Source organism: Antedon bifida, chromosome 4 (assembly GCF_963402885.1).
Source record: "Antedon bifida chromosome 4, ecAntBifi1.1, whole genome shotgun sequence".
Classification (NCBI taxonomy): domain Eukaryota; kingdom Metazoa; phylum Echinodermata; class Crinoidea; order Comatulida; family Antedonidae; genus Antedon; species Antedon bifida.
Window position 1 is genome coordinate 27799101 of NC_136229.1, and position 13142 is coordinate 27812242.

At 31.3% G+C, this 13142-nt stretch overlaps 3 protein-coding genes across 11 annotated transcripts in view; 1 reads left to right on the forward strand and 2 right to left on the reverse strand.

The window, feature by feature from the left end:
• LOC144839826 (voltage-gated inwardly rectifying potassium channel KCNH6-like) overlaps positions 1–9488 on the reverse strand; it is a 76671-nt gene extending 67183 nt beyond the window's left edge. For all 6 annotated transcript variants that reach the window (XM_078695353.1, XM_078695351.1, XM_078695355.1 and 3 more), the window contains exons 1-2: positions 9302–9488; positions 7698–7928 (exon numbers count right to left, since the gene is read on the reverse strand). In XM_078695353.1, the coding sequence (XP_078551479.1) occupies positions 7698–7928; positions 9302–9377 (307 nt within the window). In that variant the 5' untranslated portion in view covers positions 9378–9488. The remainder of the gene's footprint in view (positions 1–7697; positions 7929–9301) is intronic.
• LOC144839889 (large ribosomal subunit protein eL43) overlaps positions 1–13142 on the forward strand; it is a 177528-nt gene that overhangs the window by 62969 nt on the left and 101417 nt on the right. The window contains exon 1 of one of the 4 annotated variants that reach the window (XM_078695463.1): positions 4244–4258. The exons of 2 other annotated variants lie outside the window; for them this stretch is intronic. In XM_078695463.1, the coding sequence (XP_078551589.1) occupies positions 4257–4258 (2 nt within the window). In that variant the 5' untranslated portion in view covers positions 4244–4256. Of the gene's footprint in view, positions 1–4243; positions 4259–5232; positions 5241–13142 lie in introns of those variants that run through there. One more of the 4 variants, XM_078695468.1, reaches the window with a different exon arrangement.
• LOC144840766 (uncharacterized) lies at positions 11122–12505 on the reverse strand. The gene is made up of 2 exons (XM_078696780.1): positions 12352–12505; positions 11122–11646 (listed from the first exon to the last, which is right to left on the reverse strand). The coding sequence occupies exons 1-2, from the start codon at positions 12381–12383 to the stop codon at positions 11289–11291; spliced, it is 390 nt and encodes a 129-aa protein (XP_078552906.1). The 5' UTR covers positions 12384–12505; the 3' UTR covers positions 11122–11288.

The window sequence follows — 13142 nt, forward strand, 5'->3', positions numbered from 1 at the left end:
AGATGATTGCAAAAAGTATGCCATCATATTTTAACATACAATGCACGCATGCAAAGAACTTGAGTACACTATACCAGAAAGAGTGTGCTATCTAATATCATGATAGACACAGTAGCCTAACGATGAACCCCAGAACATGAGAAGCCTCAATGCAACTACAGTGTTGGTTATAGGGCTATAACCCAGGAGTTTCCTCCTGCATTACGCCACTAACTTAGACACTGCACTTAGGCTGCCATGGTTCTCTAGATGATTGTAGAAGAATTATAATAATATTACTTTGTTAAAAAACGTTCATTACAATATGTTACGTGCAAAGTAGAAAGGCTTCAGAAAGGCTATTGTTGGTTTTAGAGCTAGTCTCAAAATAAGATCATTAATTCCAATTTTTATTATGTCACAATTTTGAATACTATACAAATGAAATTATTCCTGCAAATGTAATGAACTGCCATAGTATATTTCCTCTTTATTAATGACTTTAATAAAGCCATACATTTTTAAGCATACACATCATTCAGTGAAATCATTAAATTCTGAATCCTGAATTCACAAAATGACTGAAAATATTAGCGTTTCAGTTTGTTTTTTCGTGCTGTCCATTATTTTTTATATTTTTATATATAGTTTGAATGTTTTACTTTTTATATTTTTATATAAACTGTATATTGGAGAAATCTGAAATAAAGTTTAATAATAATAATAATTACTGTAAATACTGTTTATTTACTATTTATCATGACCGAACATATTACTGCAAATTTTAATACTAGAATTTAAGTATTAGTACATTTACTCTTTATCATATGACATTAATGAGATCATTCTAATCATATACACACACTATATTTAAATTTTTCCTGCACATAATTTTTGACATACAGTAGAATTATTTCCTCTTTATGACTTTTTAAAGAACAAACTTGAGAATAGAAATCATTGAGTGTCAAGATCATTATTTCAACGGTGTTATTTTGTCGAGACTATGTGACGCATAATTAATTCTAGTTCCGTTTAAGATTGCATTCACATTAACAATGAATGTTCTATGTTAAAATATGAAATGAAACATCAAGACAAAATTCCGTTTAGATTGTGTTCACATTGACAATGAATGCTCTATGTTAAAATATGAAATGAAACATCAAGACAAAATTCCGTTTAGATTGTGTTCACATTGACAATGAAAGTTCTATGTTAAAATATGAAAATGATACATCAACACAAAGTTAATTGCTATTTTTTAGCCTTTTAAAATAAAAAAAAAGAAGCACATTATCAAAATAATGTGCTTATCTTTATTTAGATGAGTTTATTTTTTCCTAGACATAAAAAATAAATATAATTTGCACCTCGGGTCTCGAATCCTCACAGAAGTGTTCTGCACAGGTATTAAATTCTACTAGCATGCTTGATTTCTAAAAGAGCTAATACTGTACAACATTTCTTAGTGATTTTTTAACATGTCGGTTTCTCCGACAAGGATACCATAGGTACGAATTAGACCATAAACTTGAGGGCACTTCAACAGCGTAATTAATGGCAATATTAAATTTTTAATGTCAATAAATTATGATAATAAATCACTGCATTAATATTTGCGTAACATTTTGTCTGCTTCACTTTGCGTACTTTTTTCAAGATCACTTACGTCATGACACTTGCAAGAGTTAATCATCATGTGACTGAACAACTTGTCATTTTTGGTAGGCTAATTGTTACAAAGTTAAAAGTATGATTATAGTGTAATAATATCAAAGTGTAGGAAAATATAATTATTCTAATTTTAGAATTCTCTATATCAGTCAAACTGGGCCTGTATAAACTTTAAAAATATTAAATTACAAATTACATAATATTTTTCAACCAACCTATGATTATGCAAGATATCAAATTACAATATATTTTTTTTATAAATTATCTCTCTTGATACATCATTATATAATAATGCAAATAAAACCCATTAATTTTAAGACGCACTGTGATTATATACAATATCACATTGCTATATATACACCTCACTATCCATGTCAGAATATCATTATATTATGCAAAATGAGAGATGGTACAGTAATAAATACATTCTTCACAGACATTAATACTTCAATCAGTTAATGCATACGTAGGTACTGTACTACTACAGATCATATTCTGCCTACTGTATCTAGCCTATTAAAGACTGGTGCAGACTGAGCATTTACACGAGAAGCGACAAGCTCAGCTTTACTGCATTTATGATGCGGCGATTGAATGTGTGAAGGCTTCAAAACCCGCTACAGTAGGATTGCGCAATGGTAAACTTTTTTCAAGCTTTGTGCAGCTCGCTTAATTCTGCCGTTTGTACAGGTACTGTACATACAAAGTGTGAACCTGTGTTTAATCAATTACTATCTATGGCCCGGATCTACTGTAGGGCCTACACCTGGGTAGATCGCTTGTAATACTGCCTATATACTTTGCAATACTGCAATACTGTACTGTATACAAAGTGTGCATCTCTCTTTAAAAAAATTACTAAAATTATGGCCTGGATTTACTGTACATCAGCTGGGTAGATTGCTTGCATAGACTAAACATGGGGGCGGATGTTGCACAAGTCTATTTTAGTTTAGACCCTTCACATGAAAACTGGCATTCATAAATTTAAAAATAAGATATGGTATTCCATCACACAGTTCTCTGTGAGAAAGGGATGTGCCATATGTTTCATTATGCATACTACAGTACAGAAACTAACCTACCACTTTCTTCTAGGAAGAAACTCTATTATTTATTAATTAGGAAAAGAGATACAGTATAAATGCAGAAATGTAATTATGAAAAATATTGTTACATAATTCCACAATAATGTCAAACAGAATATTAATATTAGAGCAGATGTTTAATTATGTAATTCTTAATAATTAGCAGCACATCATGTGAAGAATGGCTGCTGTGCGAACATTAATTATCAGTAAACATAATACAACATTGTAACATAAGAGTCTAAGATATTTAACTGAGGTCTGAAAGGTTTCACATCACAGCAATGTAAATAGGAAACCTGCTGATATTTTAAATGATGAAATAAGAACGAAAATGATGTAGAACGATAAAGAGACAGAAGACAACGATTTTGTGGTTTATAATTTATAATGTAAAATACTGTGACAGTACCAGACATTTTTATGTTAAAGCATACATACAGTCCTACTGTAGTTAATGGAAACAAAATTGGAATTGAAAATCGGTTGGAAAGGAGATAACAGAATAGGGAGTCCATGTTTTATAGAGCCCAGTTTTAATTTGGACACCTTCAAAAGATAGGGAAAGAGGCTCGCATAAATTAATTCAGCAAAAGAAAAAATCGACCTTTAAATGTATGTCTAAAATTAAATATTGCTGAGATTTGTTAACTTTAATTTTGGTTTGTCACCAACCAAATTGTCACCAACCAAATTGTCACCAATCAAATTTTCACTAACCAAATTGTCACCAACTATATTGTCACCAACCAAATTGTCACCAACCAAATTGTCACCAACCAAATTGTCACCAATCAAATTTTCACTAACCAAATTGTCACCAACTATATTGTCACTAACCAAAAATTGTCACTAACCAACAATTGTCACCAACCCTTCCCTAACATTTTGACAGTGTTTCCTGCATACAGTAACTAAATTAAATAGAATTTTTAGAACTCGTACATTACACAATCAATTAGATTCTCATTCTAATGCAAAATATTTCCAATTTTGTAGTTCTCATACAATAACATTTTGAATGAGAAATGAGGTAAAAATTGTTTGTAACAAACAAGCATCCTTAACAAGTAGAACGATAAACTTTCTATTTATAAAGTGATATAAAAAAGCACTTAATATCATAAAAAAAGATAATAAAAAATATATCGCTATAAATTTTAACAAATTTATAGCAGTATCAGTATCACTGGAATACGGCCAAGATCTTTACTATATTTTCTCTAATTGCTTACAAAAATAACCTAGCAACAAACCCATGTTATCAATTTGTTTCTAATTGTAATTCTCAAATAAATTTAGTATTTTACTAAAAAATAATAATATATTTTTTGTATTTTAATAGAAATTGGCAAAAATGTTAATCTTTCTAATTTTCTATTCTGCATATTTTTACTGAAATTTAATGATTTGAAAATGTACAACAATAAAATGTGCATGATTACCCAGATTGCTAAACTATACCGTATTTGAATGTAAAATTCAAATTATTAGTAATAGTATTAAAACAAAATGTAGTTTTAAGCCCTGTCTACACTATCAAACGTTATGTTGTAAAACATACAGTAGTCCCAAAGCAAGTACTTTACTCTACTGTACTCAATTTTGCTTTTACTGATTGTTAGTGTGAAACATAGCTAATTTAAAATTAAAGCGAAAGATTTTATATCATTACTAAACCAACACATAACATTTCTATTCCCTGAAAACTTCCTAATGTATTCTAAAAAATCAATTTTTTCATTAGTATCAACATAGAAACAGAAAAGGTACTGTACAGTACTATAGGTGCTCAGAATAAAATTAAATTAATTTTAGTTGATTACTTTTCTACTGTAATGCATTTAAAATAAATATGGTTGAACAGCTATTTGTTGGCAATCTCAGATATTATTATTATATTCAATACAAAACTGAAAGACATATTTCGGCTAATGTATGTGCTCGCGTACAAATTACATGGCACCCTGAATAAAGAAACTCAGGCTATTCCATTTGATACGCCCACTCTTTATCAATAATTGTATAATGATAACAGTATTTAAATACAGTGCAATAAAAATATTAAATTAACTTTAATTTAATTTTAATATAAGATATATTATATTATTAAGATATTCAGTATTTAGATAGTGTCTCTCCGTTAAAAATAATATTATTATTATTTTTACAAAATTTTAAAAATTGCAGGTATAAAGTGTCTTTAACTGTTGAGTGTGAACAAATTACTTGTAATAGAATCAACTCTTCTTAATGATATATTGATATCCCTTTATTATGGAATGTACTATAATTTGTTGTTTGTGGTTTCACACGGTAGTTATTGATTTTGGAAACTGTATACAATACAAGGCACCTGTCACAGAACATTCAGCCAAAAGATGGTATTGAAACGATTGTGTAGTTGTCTTATTAAACTACAATATATTTTACAAAAACTATGATAATAAATTAATATTACTTATTTTAAACAAAACTTGTTGACCAAGACAAAATGACATGCAACTATTTTGGATTTCATAACTGTAATTTGAAACAAAAATTGAAAGTATAGTACATTATGCAAGACAAGACAATAATAAAATGTACACAAAATCATCATACAGAAATAGTGGACAGGGACAAGGACTGGTGGCTAAGGCCCTGCCATACCAGACAAGGAGCGAAGCGACATGTCAAGCAAAGTGGTTTGCTTTGAATTGAATAGATTAGACATATCTTAGACTCTCACACTGGACGTGCATCGAAGGTCAAACACGACGCCAGGCTAGCTAGCCCAGTCAAATCTTTGACCAATGCCTGCTGGCCTATACTAGAGAGTAAAGCCTAGGTAGGTATAATATAAGAAGAAAGGATGACTTTATTAATTGTTTTATAATAATAGTAATTGACTATAGAGTTATAGTACAATTGAACTTTTCACCAATTAACTTTAAATAGCTAATCAATATCTAAGAATTGGATTCTGCCACAAAATAAACATGCCCACCTTCTATCATCTGAAAACAAACAAACCCTTTAATTACAGCACAATTATTCTTAGGTTGGCTGGCAGCTAGAGTAGAAAGATATGGAAGCTTGTACTGTATATATACTGCATCATCCAAAGATCATGCTAATGCTATAGAATTAAATTTGACAGAGAGGTGCCTTACTTATAAAATATCATACGCTGTAACATTTCCATGTTATGAAAATAAATGATGATGGTTGTGTCCACATGAGGGCGTGGTTGCGGACGGGTTCATTGTATGATTGTACAGGGGTGTTCAAGGAACTTTTAACTTTTCCTATCTAAGCCCTCACTCTGAAGAGCATGGGCTATAATGGTACAGTAAGCTAGGCACGAAATAGACTTTAAAATTTCATTTATTTCAAAATAATTTCATGAGGTTTTTTTTTTATCAATGATCTAATTTCATCAGGTTGCCGGCATTTTATATTTCTGAATACATTTATGAGATGAAAGGGTTTTTAAATCTCAGAAACTTCATGAGGCATTTCAATTTCAAATAATTTCATGAGAGGCCATTTTAATCTAAAATTTCATGAGGCCTTTTAAATTTCAGAAGAGAGGCCCTGTTATTTTGTAAATGTTAGAATAATCTATAAAAGGCATGTTTTTAACTTCATTCAATAATTTCATGCAAGGTCTATGTACTTTTTATTTTATTCAGACTAATTTCTTTTCATTAAAAAATAATTTCATATAAAGCTCAAGATCATTTTTAATTCAGAATAATTTTATGATAATAAAGGCCTATTTTTCTTAGAAATTAGTCAATAATTTCAAGAGAGACATTTAAAGTTAATTTATGTGGAGCCTCTCAATCATAAATAATGTTCTTAAAAGCTTGGGAGTACTGTAGTATTAATTTACATATTATAAATAAATGTCCTCCTTTTCTATAGTGGACTGAATAGTATATAATACCTACAATTTAAAGCACTTCGTTAATGAACAAATATAAATTGCTTTCACATAATATTGTACATAATTTATCCCATCATTTTTAATAGAAGAGCCTGCATTTTCTATTAATATTTTCATGTAATAGTCAAAGATCCTATGATTTCTATCATATACCATAACCATGTGTAATATTAATAATCTGTATTTTCTATCACATTAGTATTCTAGAGCCTGCATTTTCTATCATACTATGATGTAATATTTATTTTAAACCCCTGCATTTTCTATTATTTTCATATAATATTCAAAGAGCTTTCATCGAACTCGTAGAACTTTCTATCATGTGGTATATGTATCATTTACAGATAATGCACTTTCTATCGCATTAATAATTTCAAATATTCTAGAGCATGGATTTTCATTATCAGCAGCATAATTATAATGTATCTATTATTCAATAGTCTAAGATCTTAAATTTCTATAACACAGGAAGTAATAAAGAATGGAGAAAATATTGTTTGAATGTGACATTTAGGTTTAAACAATGAAAATATTCTCCATTCAACAAATAAAAATTTTTTTTTTATAGCACAAATGTAAAGTAACTCTTCTTAAACAACTGTAAACTTTTTTTACTGTAAATTGCATGGCCGTGTGACAAGATCAGTACAGACAGAACACTACAGTGTAGCTAAAGCCTGTTTTCCAGTTGACGTTGAGTTGCAGCGAGTTGCGTTGAATTGCGTTAAACGATTTTACAGGACAATTCTTGAATTTTTTACAACGCGACAATGTTTTTCACCGTTTTTTGTACACTTAAGGTCTGATATTTCAAATTAAAAAGAGTAAGTCAAACTAAATTATAATATAAAAACAATTTAATTGAATGCTTGTCTTTTGTGTAAGCCTAGATTAAGATATCAACATGTCCTAGGCTGGGTTGAAGCATCAAAATCCAACGCAGCCCAATGCAACTCACTGTAACGTTACATCGAATTCAGAACCATGAGTATCTAATTATATTAATAATGTAAACATACCATTTCTTTTGTAAAATGTAGCTTCCACTTGTTTCTCTTCACCCTTTTCCAACGCAGTTTTGATCTCTTGTATTGCTTTTTCACTAGTATTTTCCCCGTACAGGAAGTCACAGGAACACGGCTTTTGCATAAGCTCCGCTCGAGAATATCCGCACATTTCACAAAATCCATCGTTACAAAAGATTATTGCACATTCCTGAACTTTGGCGTTTGCGATAATGAAGTTCCGATCTACAAGATGAAACAAGTTTGGGGTCAGGGTCAGGTTTATCACAACTTGTTTAGCAAAAAAAATCATCTTCATTTTGTTTTATTTCAAGTTAATGATTGCTTAAAAGTCAGTTTTTAAAAAATCAGTTAAAATTATATAATCTAAGAAAGTACATGTAGAATAGAATGCCAAAACCGCTTTATCCAACTTTTTACCTAATAATGTTAATATTTGAAAACTACACTATACAGGGATATGTTTGAATTGACCGCCTCAACGCATTGCATTTTGGGTAATGCTAACAATTTCCATCAATGACCACCCGACGAAATGACCAATCATAGGCGACAGTTTGAATAATCCATTGCTTTTGATTGGTCAATTCACATGTGTTGTGGCTTTCTTTCGTTCTACTATGAACCAAGCAACCAAAGTACTAGTAATAAAACTTGTAATCTTTACCTCGATACCAACCCTCCGGAGATGACTACTAATAGTACTACTAATAATAAACAGCAAAATCGTGCTTGGTTTGAGGTAGATTCTGCTAAAATTACTAATATTTATGGTGTTTTTTTTTCTTTAATTAATATTTTTCTGATTTCAAATTTGTTATGTTATTAAGAGTCCTAGAAACTATTAAATTTAATAAAATGGTACAATCTCTAGACTCTTCATCTCTATAAATAAATATTTAATTTGTTCTGTGTACAGCACAGTGTGAGCAAACGCTGACGTAAGTCAACTTGATATTTAAACCGATAATTTATTGCCAAACATTTTTCTCATCTTCAAAATCTGATGAAAGCACTTAAGTCTCCTAAAGCTAAAATTATCTTTTACAACAACGGATTAATTCAGGATTAATTCTAGGATAATCTATTTTTTCTTTAATCTATTAATGCATATTTGATAATGGTAAAGTTCAATGAATGATAGATATCGTGAAAACAGTTGAAAAAAACATGCTTTATGCATGGTGTACAAAATAATATCATTAAAGGAGTGTGTATCAATGAATGAAATGTCATTGACTTTTTTTTACTATTACAATTTACAACTGTCATTGTGTAGGCCTAATGTTATTGAAATCAGTTTCAAGGTTATGTGGGATTATGGAAAACACAATAGGAGGGTACCTAGGCTAGGCCTAAAATAAACAATTTAACGCATTTTTATATTCTATGTAAGCAAATAAAGGCACATTTTTTTAGTTGCTTGTATGTGTACTTAGCATGGCTTCTCACTGGAACAATGATAAATCGATTTAAGCTTAGTGTATCGTATTGAATCCATCGTATTCTGTTGCATATCCCTCTCGGTCGGTCGTTGAGACTTGATCATCATCTGTTGAACGCAATCTAATTTGAGAATGAATTGAAAAGATACTCACTTTGGCCATCGAATTTCCGGATAATAGTCTCAATAAAGGTGTTTTGAGGAGCAACATGCCCCCTACGAACCGGCATTTCTAGTAATTTCCTGAACGATAGATAGTTGGTAGTATTAGTAGCATCATTTTCAAGATGATGATACAGATAATTTTACTATAATAATTTTATTACTGTTGCGCTGTCTGCATGCTCTTCTTCTATTCGACGTACGTCTGCTGCTGAAACAGAAATCGCGAAGTTTCTGCAGACAATCTTGTTTGTCGCCCTCAATGTTTTCAAGACTGCTGACAATAATAATTAATTTTAATTGTACTGTATACAGTATTTATCACTTTTAACTTACAGCAATTGCATTTAATATCGAATGCAATTACTCAAGTAAAATTCACAAGTAGATGAATATTATAATATGTTGATGATGAAATCAGACAAAGTCAAGATCTATTTACAGTATTCAACAATCTTCCACTTTAAATTCTATATAACTGATATAAATGTTAAAGGAGCTATTATTAATATGGGTATTTTTACTGAAATGCACAGTTAAATTCATTTTTCGGTCGATTAAATCGATAATGACTTCTGCAAATTCATGTTTGATAAATAGTCATTCTGGGTAGGTGCAGTGAATTGTGACCGCAGTTGCAATTGAGTGTTTCGATGAAACATTAGAAGTTGTAAAATATACTGGAAAAGTAATCTAAAATACATTAGATGAATTACGCCTAATATAGATATTATTCATCATAGTTTTAATAGAATAATCATCATCATAATGGTAACAAAATATTATTTATTTTTAACAATATTTATTATAGACATCTTCATCGTCGTAATTCATCATCATACTTAACTTATCAATACCAAACCATCATTGTCATCATCATTATCAGCATCATCATCATCATCATCATCACTATCTCGAATTAATTATAACTATCATCATCTTAAATAATCAAAATTAGTCCAATAAAAACACCTTTCACCATAATCCTATCCTCTTCCTAATAATCATAATTATTATCCATTGTCTGCTTCGTATGTTACCATCTCCTTTGCATCATCATCACCATAATTGTAAAGAAGAAATGAGGGCGCTGTTCTAGTTAACTCTCACTTCAGTGAGAATTTGTAATTTATACTTTTTTAAAGTACTTATTCGTGACGATTTCTATCAGGCAAGTTCAACAAATTGCCTATTAATTAGCTTTTTTTAAAGTTCAATGAACTAATAAAGCCATGCGGGCATGCGTGAAGGATTACGGGGCCAAATTGATCGATATTAATTAAATATGCATAAAAATTATTGCGCATGGTCAAAGTTTTATGACGCACGTGCAAGTTACATAATTGACTACTTAGCAGAAATAGAAACCAATGTTTATTTTTAGACCAATTACAAAGAACATTAAGTCCACACGAGTTATTTAGAAAACATTCCACCTATGTGGCAAACCCATTTAAAAACGCTATTTGTCCGACACATTCAAACTCACCTTTAAATCATACACAGTAATACTAGGCTACGTCATGTCGCTCCACCCATCAGAAGTCAGGGAAGTTTGATTCACGCAATAGGCCTATTCGCTAAATGGAAACCACGTGAAACAGACCATTTTGTGTTCTATTCTACGATCCATTTCTTTTCTAGGAATTTCGAACAAATATGTCACAGCCAATGACAATTATTTTGCGTTTTATAGCTACTCATAAGAAATTTGGTCAGCCTGCCTCCTACCGGCACAAACTGGAAAACTCGGGTCACATTAGTCTTTACTAGCAGACATAGGCCTATTAATAAAACCACATAAAACAAATGCTAATGCTATTTTTTTATTATGCATTTTATAAATTTCTTTAGACTTTCTATAGACTCGATTATTATTGTTATCGTGATGTAAATCAATGTTAAATATATTTATGTGCACATTGGTGTTAATTTAGGTGGTCTACGTTAAACGCGGGTTGGACCATTTCCTGAGACGGTTATTCTGTTTCAGAACTGTCTTCAATGCTCAAAGAAGACGACAGATCTAGAGTGATGAACCCCGGTGACGATCCTACAGTGGGCTTAGAATCGATGCCAGAGAACTCAGGCGACGAACACACGGACGGCGAATGTCCTAACGCTTGAAAAGCCTGGAAATTGAACTCTAGAATGTTGGATTGGTTTTTCTGTAGGCCTACATCTGGGATGTTATTGTTAATGGTTTCTTCTTCTTCAGCGATGGCGTTAACCAATGCTGCTGCGATTACACGTTCCTTGGCAGTAATTGGCCCAAAAAATACCTCCTGTTCTTCCTCGCTCATGCTAGCTGAGTCTTCCATGAGTTCGGGGCTTAAACTAGAGAGATACAAAATAATCATATAAAAACTACAAAGATGTGTCCAAACAAGATACTCACTGAGTATCCGCTGGTTGGAAAAATGAGATATCGGGTCCTTGGGACATTTTATGTAACTCTAGAGGGCGCTATAGTAATAACCAAACCATAGAGAGCGCTATACAAACCAAAGATATTGGAAATCTATAACTGTAAACATGTGTGTGTGTCAGGCGTGAGACTCCCGCCATTACTGAATACTGAAATGTTTCATTTGTCCATCATCATCATAAAATAACAACAGAAATTCTTCTTAAAGATTGACAATTATTAGTAAAATAATAATTACCGAGAAAGGTAAGAGGCCCGGCGAACCCTTTCCCATTTATTCCTGTTTACCTTCTGACATCTAAGTCGGGCAGGCCCTAGCCTATACAATGCAATCTGTGATATATTCCTACAGCTGACGACATATTTATATACTTCTGCTGTATACTACCGTACGATACATTATTATGAGTGTAACCAGGGAAGAGTTAATTTAACTCTTCCCTGGTGTAACACACATTTTCCTCATGAAGCCTAAAGGACATATGCCTCTTGTCGTATCACCTAACCCACGATACTAACAGGTATACTAAGTAACCAAAATAAACCATTTGTGAGTACAACACTATCTCTACAACACGCATAACTACTACCTCTAATTGTGCCCTCTAATTTACCTTTCATCACATTTAGAGCATTCAGTAGCCATGGTAACGATTACAAATTTCAACTGATCAGTGTAAACGAAATGATCTATACGCCTGGAATTAGGTAATTCAAATAACGCTACTATATAACAAAGGACCTTTGATTAAGTAAAGCTAATATGCAACACACCTATATTTAAATTAACCGCGTTCAGACGCCTGTAATTATAGAGGTCGCTGTATTTAATGATACCTTTTATCTTATAGTATTGTCACTGTAAATCGTTTTTATTTAACTCGCGCCTGCTCAATTATGTGTTTTTTGGGAACCATAAATAAAAGAAAAGAAATTTTAAAAATCGGTTTAATTACGTCACATTTTGCCACGCGAAAAGTATATTAGACCGGTACTAACTGGAAAACCCGGTCACATGGGTCTTTAATAGCAGACATATTAATAAAAACACATAAAACAAATTAACTCGTTGGCGCGATTTTTTGGTTCGATTTGTTTAATTAATTGTTGTTAGTTCCGATATAGTGAAAGTCTTGGGGTCATGTTTGACCGAGTGCACCCGATGACCGAAATGAAAACATTTTTAGAACGGAAAAGGCATTGTTCTTTAAAAAAAAAAACATTATAATAAGACTTGATTCTGAGACAAATTAAATTAAAACATACAACAATGTCAATGACTTAAAACAAAAGGGGCAATAACATAACGATTAGATTAATATGTCTACAATTGTCACAAACATGCGACAAACGGTGCTAATTATAATTTTAAAAAACATGTCACAATTAACTTTAAGAACAAAGT

Bases quoted from the DNA above. Each gene is read 5' to 3' on its own strand.
- LOC144840766 (XM_078696780.1), bottom strand. From the start codon at position 12,383: ATGGCTACTGAATGCTCTAAATGTGATGAAAG. The intron at 11,647-12,351 runs GTAAATTAGAGG...GTATCTCTCTAG, and splicing joins TGCTCTAAATGTGATGAAAG to TTTAAGCCCCGAACTCATGG.